Here is a 15,491-nt window from a genome sequence, read left to right as displayed (position 1 = left end):
ATAAACAACATCAACAGAAAACAACATCAACAGAAACATGAAGTCATATATGAATAGAGATGGTGAGGAAATAGCTTTAAATAATTAGAGTAAATATAAACAGTATTAATTAGTAAATCATTTACTGTATTTTGTCGCACATTTTGACAGTTTTGACCACAAGAAATGAGAGAAGGGCTGAGTGCCCATCCAGGTCATAAATGCAACATCTCCAGAAGAGGACAGCCTTCTATCTGCTTCCCTCATGAAGGAAGAGGCTATGAAAACCAGCAGATAACACCTACTGTTCTGTCTTCATTTAGTGATGGGTCAACCTAAGACAAGCAGGTTCACATTAGATAGAGGCCCAATGACTTCCACATCTTCATGTACCTGTGTAAACAACTGTATTGTTTTCTTTGATTCACTGCCTTTTTAACACAAACTCACGCAGCAGACTAATCCTCTCACTAAGAAATCAAATGTTTTTCAACTGCTCTGCATCCAATCGACCAACATCACTGCATTATATATATATATATATATATATATATATATATATATATATATATATATATATATATATAAAATTATTATTATTATTATTATTATGCAGGGATGTTTGTCGATTGGATGCAGAGCAGTGCTAGCCATGGGGAGCAGTTGAAAAACATTTTATTTTCAACTTATATATATATACAGTATATATATATATATATATATATATATATATATATATATGTATGTATGTGTGTGTGTGTGTGTGTATACATATATATATATATATATATATATATATATATATATATATATATATATATATATATATATACATTAAACTGCATGAAGCGGTCAGATTGAAGTTCACTCAATATAGTGAATATGATACATGTGCATCACATAGGTCATATTTAATGGCCAAGGAAACTGAACTAATAGCTAATAATAGTCATCTATAATGACCTCATAATGTTCCACCATCGAGCTGACATCACCGTAGGTTGTGTTACTGTTTATAATTGTATCATGTGAAGGATCACAGTAACACAGAGTACAGTACTGAATTCTTCTTTAGATTGAAAAAAAACGTCATTGTTACTCTAAATTATTATAGCATGATTTATTGCATTACAATACTTTTAAATTAATGTATATTAAGATTATATCTATTAAAACAAAATAATAATCATAACAATAATAAACAAAAATCACATCATTATGCTGCAGTTCTCTCAGAGTTCTAACAACAGAGCAGGAAATATATTTTTTGATAGATATTTGAATATTTTTTCCTCGCTTTGCTTTTGTACTGATTGGTTCAAAAAAGTAACTACTTTTTTTTCATTGTCTGCTTGTCTGCACACCTCAAATATGGAAAGCAATCACTTAAACATCCAATCCAATGGCCAGTGTTCAAACAAATCTGTGTTTATAGGCTGTCTGTGGTGACACTAATGACCTGGGGCTGCACTCTGTTCCTGTTACATCTGAAGAGCCAGGCTGCCCTCCTGTGGCGATAACGCTTTGACAGCAGCACGTATAGCACAGGGTTAATACAGGGATGCAGGTACTGCAGTACAGTACAGATGAAGTAAAACATCTCCCAAGCATATCCATGGCGATAAAGGTCCAGGTACAAACACAGCTCCAAAACGTAACCGGGCAGCCAGCACACTGAGAAGGTAGCTGCAGCCAGGAACACCATGACAGAGGCTCTGCGGGTGTTCCTGGCGCTGGACACCGACATTACAGGGCTCTTGTGGAGAAAGAGACCCAGTCGGATGTAGTTGAAGGCAATGACTAGCATTGGAACAAAGTAATAAAGTACAAACTGGCTTAGGACCACCTGGTAGTGGTGCTCATGAATGGTTGGAAGGCAGAAGGTGAAATTTGTCAGGTTTGGGCCAAGGCTCTTTTTGGTAGCAAACATGCGCAGTGGCAAGCTGATGAAGAAGCTGAGGGCCCACACTAGGACAAACATGAAGATGACGACATCCGTGGTGGGCGGCTGGTACGGGTTGGTGATGATCATGGCACGGGTCACGGACACGGCACATAGCGAGTAGGTGCTGGCTGCCAGGCTGAAGGCCAGTAGGAATTGATAGACTTTGCAGGAGGTGTTACCCAGAGGCCAAGAATAGCTTACTGCAGAGTGTAAGGTGAAAGGGATGAGCAGGAGGGTGAGGAAGTCCGCCAGAGTCATGCTGAAGAGGAGGATGTCGAGGCGGTTCTTACGGAACGTGTTGTATTTGGCGTATAGAGAGAAGACCAGCAGGTTGGCACAGAGCCCGATGCCCAGGATCACTCCACACGTGCAGGCGAAGATCAGCCCGTACGTGTTGGGAGGGGCCATCTTATCACCAACGTGACATCACCTTTCAAATAAAAAAAAAAAGGCACTACATTTAGCTTGACTGTGTCACATTAGTCTCGTGAGGGTACTGAAAAATATGAAGGTCATTTGTTGAGTATTTACATTTTGCAGAAAAAGCAACAGAACAGGTTTTTTTTTATTTTAAAAAATGTTTAAAAAGATGGTTTTCAATCTAGTAGATATGGAAAACATGATGTATTATGACTAAAATAACAGGCAAGAAAGGTGTTTAAGTGTAAGGTTTTACATATCATCATCTGCTGAGACACAAAATGCCTCACAATTAATATCTGACTTACCTGCTGCATCTTTTGACTTCAACTATTTGAACAGGAGTTTGCTTTTACAGAAAGTGCATTTCAAAGCTGCCCTATATTTTTCTTGTACTTACCGTCCTTCTTTCCTCAAAGCTGTTTCTTCAGACTCTTGTTTCTCGGTGAGCTATCCTCATACTGTACATTAGAGACGCTTGTTTGCCGTTAACCGTCCTATGAAACCGGACTGAAGACGGGAGAGATGACAGCCTCTCAGGACTCATTACGACACGCGATTGCTGGACGTTGAGGGAAGAAAGGCAAACATCTCTTGGGCCAAATTGATTCTGCCTGACTGGGTTTAAAGAGAAATGGCCTCAAGCCAGCTGCTGGCAGAGCAGAGACATCCTGTGCATTCCTATTTTGTTATTGTTACAGGATGGATGTATATTTTCAATTCAACTTTGATTTGGATTTTTTTAATCTAATTATTTTGGTAACTGCTGAATTTGACTTTTCACCTTTTTTAACTTGTTCACCTGTGTGTCTAATTGCGTTGCTGTAGAAAGTGACTTTTTCCAACCCATTTGAGGTCATTTCTTTCTGTGGAGACAGTTTTGGGAATTTAAAATAACCATCCACAGAAGACCGGTCCATTGATTACGTCTTCCGTTCCTCCCATTCTCTGGAGATATTAACGTCTCTCTCCATTGTTTAATTGATTTGTTTGGTGTGATCTGCGGGCTCCTGATGGTGGCTTTATCAGGCTTTCCACAGCTTTTATGACTCTGTGTCAGTTAATGGCCTTCGGTGTCCACCGGTGCTCTCAACACAGGATATAGCTGATGCATTTGCTAACCCTTCCATTACCAATGTGTGTGCCATGCAGTCAGCAACCGTTAAAAATACTCCATGTTCTCAAGGGGGACAATAACAGCTTCGGTGTTTTCCATTTGTACCAAAGTCAACAAAGACACAGATTTATTTATTTATTTTTTTCATGATTAACCCCTTTCAGCAACCCTTTTAACCCTCACCCTAACCCTCCATTTCTTTCTGCAGAAAATTCCTTCTCTGTAGTGAGACTGACTGATTAAACTTAATGAATCACTGAATTGATAGAAAAATAATCCATAGCTATTTGAATAACTGACTGAATGTGTGGATAATATTTCAAGGATATGAGATCAATAGTTTTTGAGTTTTAGACAAAAAAAAAAAAATCATTAGAGTTTGGGCTTGGAGACATGGCGTTGAACAGTTTTTCACATTTTCTTTAGATGTCCAAGAGTAAACACTGAATTGTGAAAACAACAATTGCTAATATGCTGCTCTTAAATATGAACTATTTGCCTGTTGTTTCTCTCACTGTGAAAGGCTTGAAAAGTTCTGTTATGATAGTTGCTATTTGTCGTCATTTTCCCTGCACACTGTACTGAAAGACGCATTTGTCGTAGTAAATGTGAATTAAATTATTGCAGGCTTGATAATCTGATAAAAGCGTGAACCAAAAAAAAAAACATTGTTGGTTCCATATTCTCAAATATGAAGATTTTTTTTCTTCCTTTGTGAAATATTATTGAAAAGGTTGTATCTTTATACTTGGATTGTAAAACCAAGTAAAGCATGCAATCTGTACGTGAAACTTTGGATTCTGTGAAATTTTTGATGAATGGTTTGTGCTATAAAAAGCCAAAAATAGAAATGGTGCCCATCGAGATTTTATAAAATGAAAAGAAATGTGTTCAAAAATGTCTGGTTTCATTTTGACAAAACAAACTTTAAAGACACAAAAGACAATTAGCAGCAGCAAATATTTGAGAAGCAGGAACGAGGTAACATATCTCTAATCACTACACTTTTAATGTTTGATTAACTGGAAACATGTACAGCATGCCCTCAGTGCAAATGAAGAACATTAAATGAGTCTGAGAGCCGCTGTGTTGGGCTTGTCCTATAAAAAATAATCTATAATGTAAAAAAAGTGAGAGTGGGTTTGATGAAGCTTCCAATAAGTTATAAGTCCATGAGCTAAGGTGAGAAAAGAAAGCATAGACTTCCAAAAGAAACTAAACCACAAAAGAACATGTACATGATGTAACTAAAGTGCATAATGGAATTTAGTCAGCAGCACTGTGATACATTCACAAAATAAATACACACCTTTCAATAAATTACGGCAGAACAGTTCCAACAGATATATTCAGTGAACAGTTTGTGTTTAACTCTGTCCACAATAGTCGACACGTATGGAGCCAAACAGAAGTCAGAAGTAGATCACTCGGCCTCCCAGGTTTGTGAAGCCGGTGTAAATATGGGTTACAGAGGCCTACAGATTCTCCAAATAAATATGAATAAGAGAAGATGTCTTGATGATACTTCGAGAAGTAAGACATTGAAAAGACACATAGCAAAATATTATCTACAAGCACAACCCAGGGGCCGTAAATGTGAAGTGACAAATCAGCGATGGGTTGAGTCTCGAATTCCAGTCTGTTTGAGCCGATGTCAGTTTCTTAGTGCAGTACCGTGTGCAGGCTGTCGGGAGTCACTCAGCGAGGGTACTGTATCCTTCATGGCTCCTGTGTTGAGACAGAACGCGCCCGCCTGCGCTTCTTGTCATTCTCTCTACGTCGGCCCAACCTCACCTTTTTTTTCCTCTTAGTGGCCACTTTTAGAGGCTGGTCCTTATAAGCCATTGCCTTGTTGGTCTCCTGGGGGAGGACGGGGCCCTCTCCATCCAGGCTGAACCTCTCGGGAAGGTTCTTGGTGGCTCCAGGAGGCTTCTCGTGCAGAGCATTCCCACTGAAGGTTTGGGTCTGTGTTCTGCTCTGCAAAGGTGGAGCCCGCTCATCGGCTGTGTGCACCTCCTCCAGCAGCTCATGCAGCCACATGCGACGCTTGAACTCCTGCAAGGAGCGGCCCTTGTCATGCATCAACTGGGCGTGGCTCACCGACCTCCTCCTTAAAGCATGGAAGAGAAGAGTTAGGTCAACACCAAGGCACCCTAAAACAATAGAAGTCTCAGAAATGTGTCAAATCTCTTATTTACCAGTGATAAAATTAGAATTCATTGTACCTGAATTGACTGGAAAATATCTCTTCTTTTTTTTTAACTTATATTTTATTTTATTTTATGTTACGTCAGTGTTACATTCATGTGTGAACTGTTCTGAGGAATCTCAGCTGAAGTTTAAATTGCATGCATCTGGACACTTTACACCAGTAGGTGGCAGTATAAATAGGTTTCTGAACCCAAATCGCCTGAGTTGAAACTGTAAACTTTCTGTACCTGAATTTAATTTTTACAGGTAATCTCTGTCTTTTTTCAATCCAAGCCACAGCAATCTTTCCAAAATTTCCATCTTCATAATCAGTTATCAAGTCCTTGTTTACTTTTAAACTTCCAAATTGAATAACATTGAAAGAGCTTTTTAAAATATGTATAAATTATAACTTACGATCTGCCAGTGAGTGAATCGACTGGTTTCCCATAAAGAGCCACTGGCGAGCACAATAAGAACACAGCAAGACTCCACTGCTGAAACATGACTATCGAGCACATCCTTGAGCCTAAGATCTGAAGAACACAAGAAAAACTAAATCAGTAACTTTAGTTAAGCACAACTTTTTATGAAGAATATTTTAATAAGTTAATAATATTTTTATTAATGCTAAACTGTTTATATTTCAATAGTTTATGTCAGTAGCACTGTACACAACTGAACATAATACTATTCCTTCATATGTGACATCTTCCAGGCTGCTTTATACATGCCGTTAAATTTTTTTTTTCTTTGAAAAGAAAGAAATAGAAACTTAGACTTACATGATGTGACTGTTCACCAATAAAATCCACAAAAAGGAATTCTTCCAAGCTCTTAAAAGATTATCTTGTGCAAGAATGCAGAAATAAATGTTTTAAAATAATAAGAAAAAATATTCAGCCAAATAGAGTTTGGCCAGTTTAGAATCTGTGTCCAGGTCCATTGGTGTGAAGACAGCCTGGGGAAATCCCCTGTCAATCTTCCATATACTTTCCTCCCAATGGTGTGAGCTCAGCTATTTGCTTCTGTGAAGCTTCCCAATTAAAAGAGATAAATATGGAGTGGCTCCATCAGCTATGGAATTGCCCCACCACTTAGTTTTGCAGGAATATCATGAAGAGCAATGATGCAGCATCTTCTCTGGTGCTGGAGATGAGAACTGAGAGGGTTTTCAGTCCAGCGCTGTGAGCGAGGCTGTGCGAGTCTGTCTGAGAGTGGCACAGAGAGAAAGTGCTCTTTGGGATAGGATGCATTCACTACCTTCAGCCTCTACCCATGAAGTCCAGTCCTAACACCCTCCCTAACCTCCACACCCTCACCTCTCTCCCTCCCCTCCCGACCCCAAACCTTTCAAACACACCTGCTGTGACAAGAAGGTGGCACCCACACCAATTCAACACATAATAAAGAGGATAAAGAGTATACTTAACACAAGTGTGGGGGTAAAAGCTTATTTTATGATCAATTTTAAATTGATTTAACGGTAATTTCTAAATAGTTTATGTAATGAAGAGGTCAGCAGTGGCAGGTGTGCACCAATGGAGGTAATCAAGGCTTACCGAGCAGAGAGTGTGTAAGGGGAGGGGCAGGGTTACTCCAAAGTAAACAACTCGGCAGAACCACTTTCCCAGGGGAGAATGACCATAACCTCAGAGAAACCCAACCCACAGCCTCTCACTGCAGACCATTCAGTTCACCTCAGTGAGCCAGCTCACCGCCGAATGGTTACAGTGGGCTCTGAGGTAGCTTTCATATTCAGCTATGTTGGAAAGTGAAGAGCCTCACATTGATTCCCAACTGCAGCGTGTGTGTTTAAGTGATTAAAGGAGTCTGAAGCACTCCCCTCACATTAGCGATATCACCAAAAATACAGTAAGTGCAGCCGTTAAAGGTCAATAGTCTGATTTAGCGTTTACGTTTTGTGTCATATCAAAATCACATCAAATTATTTGGTATAACTCTGTGTTTAAAATGCCATTTTCGTCATGTAAATTGGAATTAGCTAGATCAGAGAAATAGCTTTTATTATTTGAATAACTGACTGCTGGATGAGGCTCGCACTAGTTTTTTTAATTAGCATGTTCATTATAATTAGTAATAAAGCACTTTGACACCACTTTGACTATGTTATTAAATAATAAGTGAAAGGAAAAGCCTTTGTTTCTCTGAATCTGCAGGCACAGATAAAAATGCTTGGATTTAGTAAGTTTAGCAGTTCCTATGTGCATCTTTTAGGCAGACAGTCCTGCTGGTGGCTGGTCATGTGACAAAATATTGGCCAAATTAAAATGAGGGTTGTTTTGATGGTGGGGAACATTTGAATTTATCATCTTGAGACAGGGATTTTCTGAACCATACTTTAGTTGCTGATATATTTCACCATATATTTAAACCAACCAAGTTCTTAAGTTGCATTTTCTCTAGTGAGACATTATGAACTTTAATAAGAAAGTCGGTAACTCCATCCACAGCATTCACGTTTCATTCAATGTGAACATGTTGTTCCGATCTTGTTCAAAAGAATATCTGCATAGAATGTAATTAGACTCAGTTGTAAGATAAAGATATGAACGTGAACAATGATGTTGTTGTGTGTTCTCACTGTTCCTAAGTTGTGTTGAAAGTCACTTTAGTTCAGCGTCCAGATTTTACTCAATTCGATTAAATGTTCCTGTGATTCACGACTGGCTCATTGTTTGAGACAATAGTACAGCCTGTGCTGACACGGTAAGTGGATTTTGAATGGACAAGCTGTACCCACAAATCCCCACCATTCTCTGTAGTGTACCTAACATAATTTTTGGTTTTCATGAGCCATTACTTTGTGTTTAATGGTGGTGTGGCTCTGAATGGTAATATCGGTCTGTCAGCACTCAGTATTCCTGTCTGTTTCATTGGTTCATGCTGAAATATCTCAACAACCATTTAATGGATGGCCATATTTTTTTTTTACAAACATCCACGGGCCCCAGAGAGTGAATCCTAATGACTGATATGAACATCTGACTTTTTCATTATTTCCTCCAACAGGTTCATATGTTTTAATTGTGCATAAAGTGGCTTTAAAATGATTGTATTATTGGAAATCAAAGTTATTTCAGATAGATGCAATCCTAAAAGATTTATTTTAAATGTCAGAACACTGTGGAGGTACCTTTTTACAGTTTTTAGATATTTATTGTTAAACCTGGTTGTGAGATAATTGAGATGAATGCAGTCCATTCAAAATCCTGAACCACTTATGTAGTTAACAGTTTTAGTGCATGGAATAACTTGCACACCTCCTTATGAATAAAACCCATAATTTATTTCCCTGAACAGTGATGATCAGTAGAACCACTTCAGTTCTAGACTCTCAACCAGTCGGTGGTAACATGTTTAATAGAGGACCCAGTATTTTCTCAAGCAGTCATGATTCAATTCAGCAGACCCCCCCTGCTGTCTCCAAAACTCGGCTTTCTTCTATTTCCAGCGAGTCTGCCCCAAACTTCCAACACTTTAATGTTCGGTAGGGAAAAAATACCTCATTTGATTCCATTCTATAAAGACTTTACCTGCAAAAAAATGTGAAAAAAAATCCCATTTCCTGGCAGACAGCAGCATATGGAACAGGAGCCAAGAAAGCTGTTTTTGATTCATGCTAAATTGCACTCTCAACACAGAACAGTATTCCTGTCCGTTTTTCATCCCTTTTTTTACGCTGCACCTACTTCACATTCACACATACAGAGTGTATATACATGTACCCACACCAGTGGTAAAGACTTTTTGCCCTGCCGTTTCAAAATTTCGGCTCATACACACTCTGCATTCAAAGAAATGCCCTCATTCTATATATTGATTTAGAGACCAACATCTATTTTTGGATGTTTTGTACAATTTCCCTTTATTGGTCCACCCATTATGACACAAATCCTGGTTTTAATTACAGAAACAGTTCCTCCTTTTGTTGTAGCATTACATTCAGGATCACCATGTACTTCCTGTGCGCAAATCTGCCTCCAGCAATGAGTCACTGTTAATTCCCACATAAGTTACACTGGTGCTGAAAGCGTTCTCTATCATTTTATGACCAATTTATAGTACCACTCCCCTTTAACTCAGAGCACCACCTTAACATTAGGTTAGATTTGAGGATGGCAACAAAGTGAATATAAAAATATCCAATATTTTACAATGTCTATTAAATGTAACACTCAACAAACTGAGATGACACAAAAAACAGAACCAGAAATTCCACAGTGTATTTGATAATGGCTCCTTTACGATGAAGTAAAGGCTTTGATTGCTTGACCATTTGTTCATATGAGAACTTCAGGTTTGTTATCCTGGAAAACCTCACTGGAAAAATTACTTTTGCAGAGTTATTTTTTCCTCTTAATGGTTTTTTAAGGGTGAGTTATGGTATGGAGTGTTTCGGTTGGTTCATTTAAGAAATGCTTTATAAAGTCATATTGTGGGCTGCAGGAGAGTTTTTGTGCAATCATTCACACCCGCCATATCAAAACTGTCATCCCGGGATTGGTCTTTATTCCTCTCTACTTCCTTTGGTGCAGATATTTTCAACCGCTTTGCTACTGAGGCAATGTTTTATTAATAAAACCTCAGGAGATTAAATTTAAATATGATACTTTCTGGGGGAGGGTGTAATTGGCAGTATTTTGGTACTTAATATATATCCATTAATAAAAATGTAGTTTTTGCCCACTTAAACCTGAGTTTCATGAAATCAGTGTTTGATGAAAAGAATGCATCAGATTTCAATGAAGAAGCAACAGAGTTGCCCATGAAAATAATCATAAATATACTTTTTTTTTTTGTTAGTTTCAATCATGATTTATTTGGTTGGAAGAAAGTTCTGAAAAGAAACATCAAAAATCTGAGCTTTCCATGACATCAGTGTGTGTCTGATGAGTTAGACTTGTGTTTGTCCTAAGGCTGTAAAGTGTTGTTGACTGCATTGTTTATTGTGTTTCCTTATTAAAATTGAAAAACATTTTTGACAATTCTTCAACCATCATAAGACCAAATTTTCACTTGTATTTTCATAGTACTGTAATATCAACTAAGCAAACTTCAAAAAGGTTGTGTTGAACGCTTCAGTTCACATTTTTCAGTGCCTTATGTTGTGCACCATTGCTTTCTTCACTTTGCTCATTTTTACATTTTTAAGCACATTTAATTTTTAAAATTTGTCAAATTGAGTTTTTGCAGAAGAAAGAAGCTTACTTTATTCATCCATGTCCACTCTGAATCCACTCTTTATATACAGTATATTTCACATAGGCCAGAGCATGCGTGCACACACACACACACACACACACACACACACACACACACACACACACACACACACACACACACACACACACACACACACACACACACACACACACACACACACACACACACACACACACACACACATACTAATACAGTAGTACTAATTTTAAATTTGTTTCTAACATTTTCTGTGTGCAGTCATTTTAATGTCTAGATAATATTTTGCTATATCTTTACATCTCTTATTCCAAAAGGCTTTCCCGATCGGTGGTGTGGGCGCTATACAGTGATTATAGCGATGTCATTTTATAAATGGCATAAACAAAGTTTTTATACTCAAGAATTTGTCGAAATTGGATCGTCTGAAGATTGCTTGCTTTGTCTCACTTTCAATCTCAAAAGCTTTAATCAAATGGTAATCATCATGGACACAACACCAGCAGACACTGAGGGGTGGTGGTGGCTGATGACTCTGGTGAGACTGGAACAGCTGAAGAGGCTGCTAAAATTATTAAGATGTTGATACAGCACGGATAAGCAGAAAAAAGATGACGAGCTAATAACAACAGTGTGTTACTGCATGGGTTTTTTTTTTTAATAAAATGACAACTTGTTAGTATCAGCTATAAACTAATTTGACATCTCTAGATGAAAATAGCAGAAAATTAAACTTGAGAATGCATGAGCGCAGCAGGACGATAGGAATAGTCTGTGTCCCAAGGTTGAACTTCCACCAGAACTTCATTTCAATTCAACAGACCTGGCAACACATTTATAACCATGGCATGAGGACAATCCTAGGACAGTATGTAAACTGATGCTGATGATCATCTAGGAGGCAGGGAAGATTGGTGATGCAGATGGTGAGCTGCTGAAATGAATCCAGAGTGTAAAATAACGGCTGGTGAAGTCAAATTCAAATTTAATTAAACATTGATTATAGAGCGTATCATTATAAACAGTCAACCTAGAAATGTTATTTATGCTTGTGTCTGTATTTCACAAGAAAATTTAAACTTGTACAAACACAAGCCAACTCAAATCTACCATGAAAGCCAGTTCAGTATTTCTCCACCCCCGGACCACACAAGTTAACAAGCCGATGAAATAATCATCATTGTTGGTATCAATCCAAGACTGCATTAAACACCATTAAATAATTCTGTCACATTTACTGCATCAGTCTTCAACATAATGCAGGTAGTGTTCACCAAATTAAAACTTGTACCATTTGCACAAACATAGTATTAAACTTACAAAGCAACTCACAAACTTGTGTTTTTGTCAGTCCTGACAAAGACCTTTCCTTAGCCGTTGCCTTATTATTCCTGCTGTCTAAACTGAACCAGTCTGTATGCAAACCAGTAGTCCTGGTGGCTACCCAGTTCAATGGTGGTAAACTGATGACTTCTTCTTCTTTCTTCTTTTCCTTATTACACAAATGATGAAAAATGCCCAGTTGCACAATCTTGCAATATACAAAAAAAAATTGTAATGAAATCTCTGGATCTGGATCAGGATCCTGATTTAGAATCAGACTGGGACTGGGCCAGGCTCCATGCCGACCCCCTCCACTCAATTTTGTGAAATTTTATATTTAAATTACTCAATCCTGCTGACAAACAAATCAAGAAGCCAATTAGATAATGGACAGAGGTGAAAATATAACCAAAATATAATCCAAATCTAGGCTTGAGGCGCTCACCACATTAGCATTTCTCTGTTGGCAGATATGCTGTCGATGGTGGTGTGTCTGACAGTAGCTGACCTCTTTGTGGTGGCCTCTGGTTTATGTGTCTATGTGTGAAGGAGGGGGGACGCCATACTCCTTACTTAACCCCCCCTGAAACCCCAGACCACAAGCTGCACCATGACTGATGCCCCCCTCTCACTCTCCTGACCTCAGCGGCAGACCCCAGGCCAGCTGGACAAGCTAAAACCCCACACAGTCACCACACCGCCACCGCCACCGCCACCGCCACCGCCTGCCACCCTCCTGCCCCTGACCTATCACCCAAAACATTACCATAAAGAGTTTACAGTCCGACTCTGTATGGATGGCTCTGAGTGTGAACGCTAAGCTGGTGCAAAGGGGTAAGCGTCCTTGGTTATGATGTCATTTTACACACGACATAAACCCTCCTGTGGTGTTTTATGTTTTGTGGCTTGTGGTGATGCCGTGGCATTCGCCTGTGGAGCAGACTCCTTACCGCTGCAGCGACTACTGTGCAGTGTTTCAGCAGGATGAAAACTGCGTCCGCCGTCGTGTGAACCTTTTTGGGCCATGCCAAAAGCCTGTGTGCTGCCAGTCTGTTACTCATTTAACAAATCGTGCCATTTTTTGCTTTGCCTTAGCCTTGAAAATTAAAGAATCAATAGAGGTCTGATTGAGAAGACCACACACACATGGTGTTACGGTAATAACGGACCGAGTCTGTTTGTTTGCATAAGTGAAGAGCAGGCTCAAATCCTTAATGAGTGTTTTGCATCCAGTGTGCAACCACAGCTAAGCCAGTAAGTAAACAAGGCTGGCCAGACTAACCACCGTGTGTGTGTGTGTGTGTGTGTGTGTGCGTGCGTGCGTGCGTGTGTGTGTGTGTGAGTGATGGAGAGAGAGAGAGAGGGACTATGTCTACATGTCTAAACATGTCCTTGAAAACTAAAAAAAATACATGCAGAAACTGAAATAACATTATCAGAATGTGTCAGACTTTTTTCCTCACTTGTGTTAATTTGCTCTTACATCATCTATAAGCACTAATGTTTCTATATTTAACATCACTTCATATTTACTCCTGCTCCGACACACAGCTTGTTTGTATTTCCAGGGAAAAAATATATCTATGAGACATTTCAGTGAATATTTAAACACTGAAGAAAAATGCTTCACTTGAAATTTCCAAATCGTTATAATGCGCGGAGTGAGCCAAGTGCACTTCACCAACTCAAAGCTGATCCATTTACTGTAAATGAGCTTGTCTCTGTTGGTTTCCTGACCAATTACTGTACAGTGAACTTAGGTCCTGTATTTATTTATCCATAGGTTATTTTAAATGGACTGCACTCAATGCAGAGGCCTTGTTGAGCGCTCCTGTCCTCCCGGCCTACCCTGGGACAGGCTAGCAGGGCTTGGCAGGCAGACACGGATGCTGAAGGCAGCCTCTGGACAACTTTATCCTTCGTCGAACGAGGCCACCCGCCTCGAGCCCGCCAGGGCAAAGTGACTGGCACGGCATTCCCCAGCCTCAGTTTTTAACCTCTCAGTTTTCTGCTTCTGCAGGAGAACTAGAGAACACTGTTCATGCTTAAAAGCTGTGTTAAAGGACATCAAGGCCAAAGGAAGAACAGGAAGTCTCAAACTGAGTAGAATATATTATTCAAAAGGAGGAAAAAAAGCATTCTGGTGCTCTATGGGGCTATTATCTGATTGTTAAACTAATCCAATTTGAAAAAATAATTGTACGGTATTTAGTCATGAAAAATCTGATGACTTCATCGTCCTGTCTGCTGAGGTCATGCATCACAGTTCCAGTTCCACAGAGGTGTTTTTCTTTGTTTAACAGTGAATTGTATTTCTTTGGATTCAAAGCATCAGTCAGTCGGACCATTTATAGATCAATAAGTTCATTAGGAAAAGTATTATAGGTCAGGAATCAGAAATTAACATGGTTGCCTTCAGGTGTTTGTGAACAAGGATTGCTATGGAGAATCAAACTGAAGCAAAAACACAAGGAAAGAAACAGGGATGAGACAAGGTCAGCAAAGCAGCAAATAAAAAGGAGGTACAAGTTTTTACATTTCACTTTTCAGTTCATGCCACAAATATCATCAGATTAATTTCTGCACGCAAATTGAGCAAAATAGCTAAATGTTAAAGTTAAATGTTAAAACTGTCTCTATAAACAGATGCGAAGCAAAAACATGGAGGAAAAGTGATAAAAACTCAAACTGATGCTGAAAGGAAAAATTTCTTTAACTCAATACTCTGAATAACACGTAACTAAATCGCACATAAACTGTAGTTTCTAGCTGAACAGATCCTTTGGAGTAAACATTAAGAAAAAAACACAGTAAGCTTTTGTACTCTGATCAATTTGGGCGTTTCAACAGAGACCTCAGCGTCACATTTATGATTGTTTACATTATACTTTTTAGAGGTGTTCTGGTCTCGCATTGACATTTAGTTGATGAAGCTGGTTGTGCAATTCCATGTTTTTCACAATGGCTCCTACAGAGGAAAAATATCCCCACCCTGAAGAAAAAACTCAATCTAATAACTTTCTCTTTCATAAATTGAAAACACATGCTTGCCGTTGATGATGTAAGTGTTCGAAAGTGTTAATTCACTAATGAACAGTGAGTCCATTAGACATTCGATTACCTACTCTGGGCAGGAGATAAATCAACATGGAGTGTAATTTAAACATGGGCTCTGGCCAGGCAGCTTGTTTTCTGTCCGACTGTGGTTTTCCAACAGTCTAAATCCATGAAGCGGATTTGCTCACAACAGCCAACATATTTCTCCAATCTGCATCCCCTTGTAAAGCAAAGGAA

General features: G+C 38.9%; 2 protein-coding genes across 2 annotated transcripts; both read right to left on the bottom strand.

Annotated features, from left to right (window-relative positions):
* Window positions 1-1,092: 1,092 nt before the first annotated feature.
* LOC137593872 (galanin receptor 2a) lies at window positions 1,093-4,313 on the bottom strand. The gene is made up of 2 exons (XM_068312948.1): window positions 2,745-4,313; window positions 1,093-2,354 (listed from the first exon to the last, which is right to left on the bottom strand). The coding sequence occupies exon 2, from the start codon at window positions 2,330-2,332 to the stop codon at window positions 1,409-1,411; it is 924 nt and encodes a 307-aa protein (XP_068169049.1). The 5' UTR covers window positions 2,333-2,354; window positions 2,745-4,313; the 3' UTR covers window positions 1,093-1,408.
* A 135-nt stretch (window positions 4,314-4,448) lies between these two features.
* Window positions 4,449-6,933, bottom strand: LOC137593874 (parathyroid hormone-related protein-like). The gene is made up of 3 exons (XM_068312949.1): window positions 6,437-6,933; window positions 6,069-6,187; window positions 4,449-5,571 (listed from the first exon to the last, which is right to left on the bottom strand). Exons 2-3 carry the CDS (start codon window positions 6,170-6,172, stop codon window positions 5,181-5,183), a joined length of 495 nt encoding a protein of 164 aa, XP_068169050.1. The 5' UTR covers window positions 6,173-6,187; window positions 6,437-6,933; the 3' UTR covers window positions 4,449-5,180.
* Between the last annotated feature and the right edge of the window lie 8,558 nt (window positions 6,934-15,491).

The sequence above is a fragment of the Antennarius striatus genome, chromosome 4 (assembly GCF_040054535.1).
Source record: "Antennarius striatus isolate MH-2024 chromosome 4, ASM4005453v1, whole genome shotgun sequence".
Classification (NCBI taxonomy): domain Eukaryota; kingdom Metazoa; phylum Chordata; class Actinopteri; order Lophiiformes; family Antennariidae; genus Antennarius; species Antennarius striatus.
The sequence above is the reverse complement of the archived record's forward strand: the minus strand, read 5'-3'. Positions and strand labels throughout refer to the sequence as shown.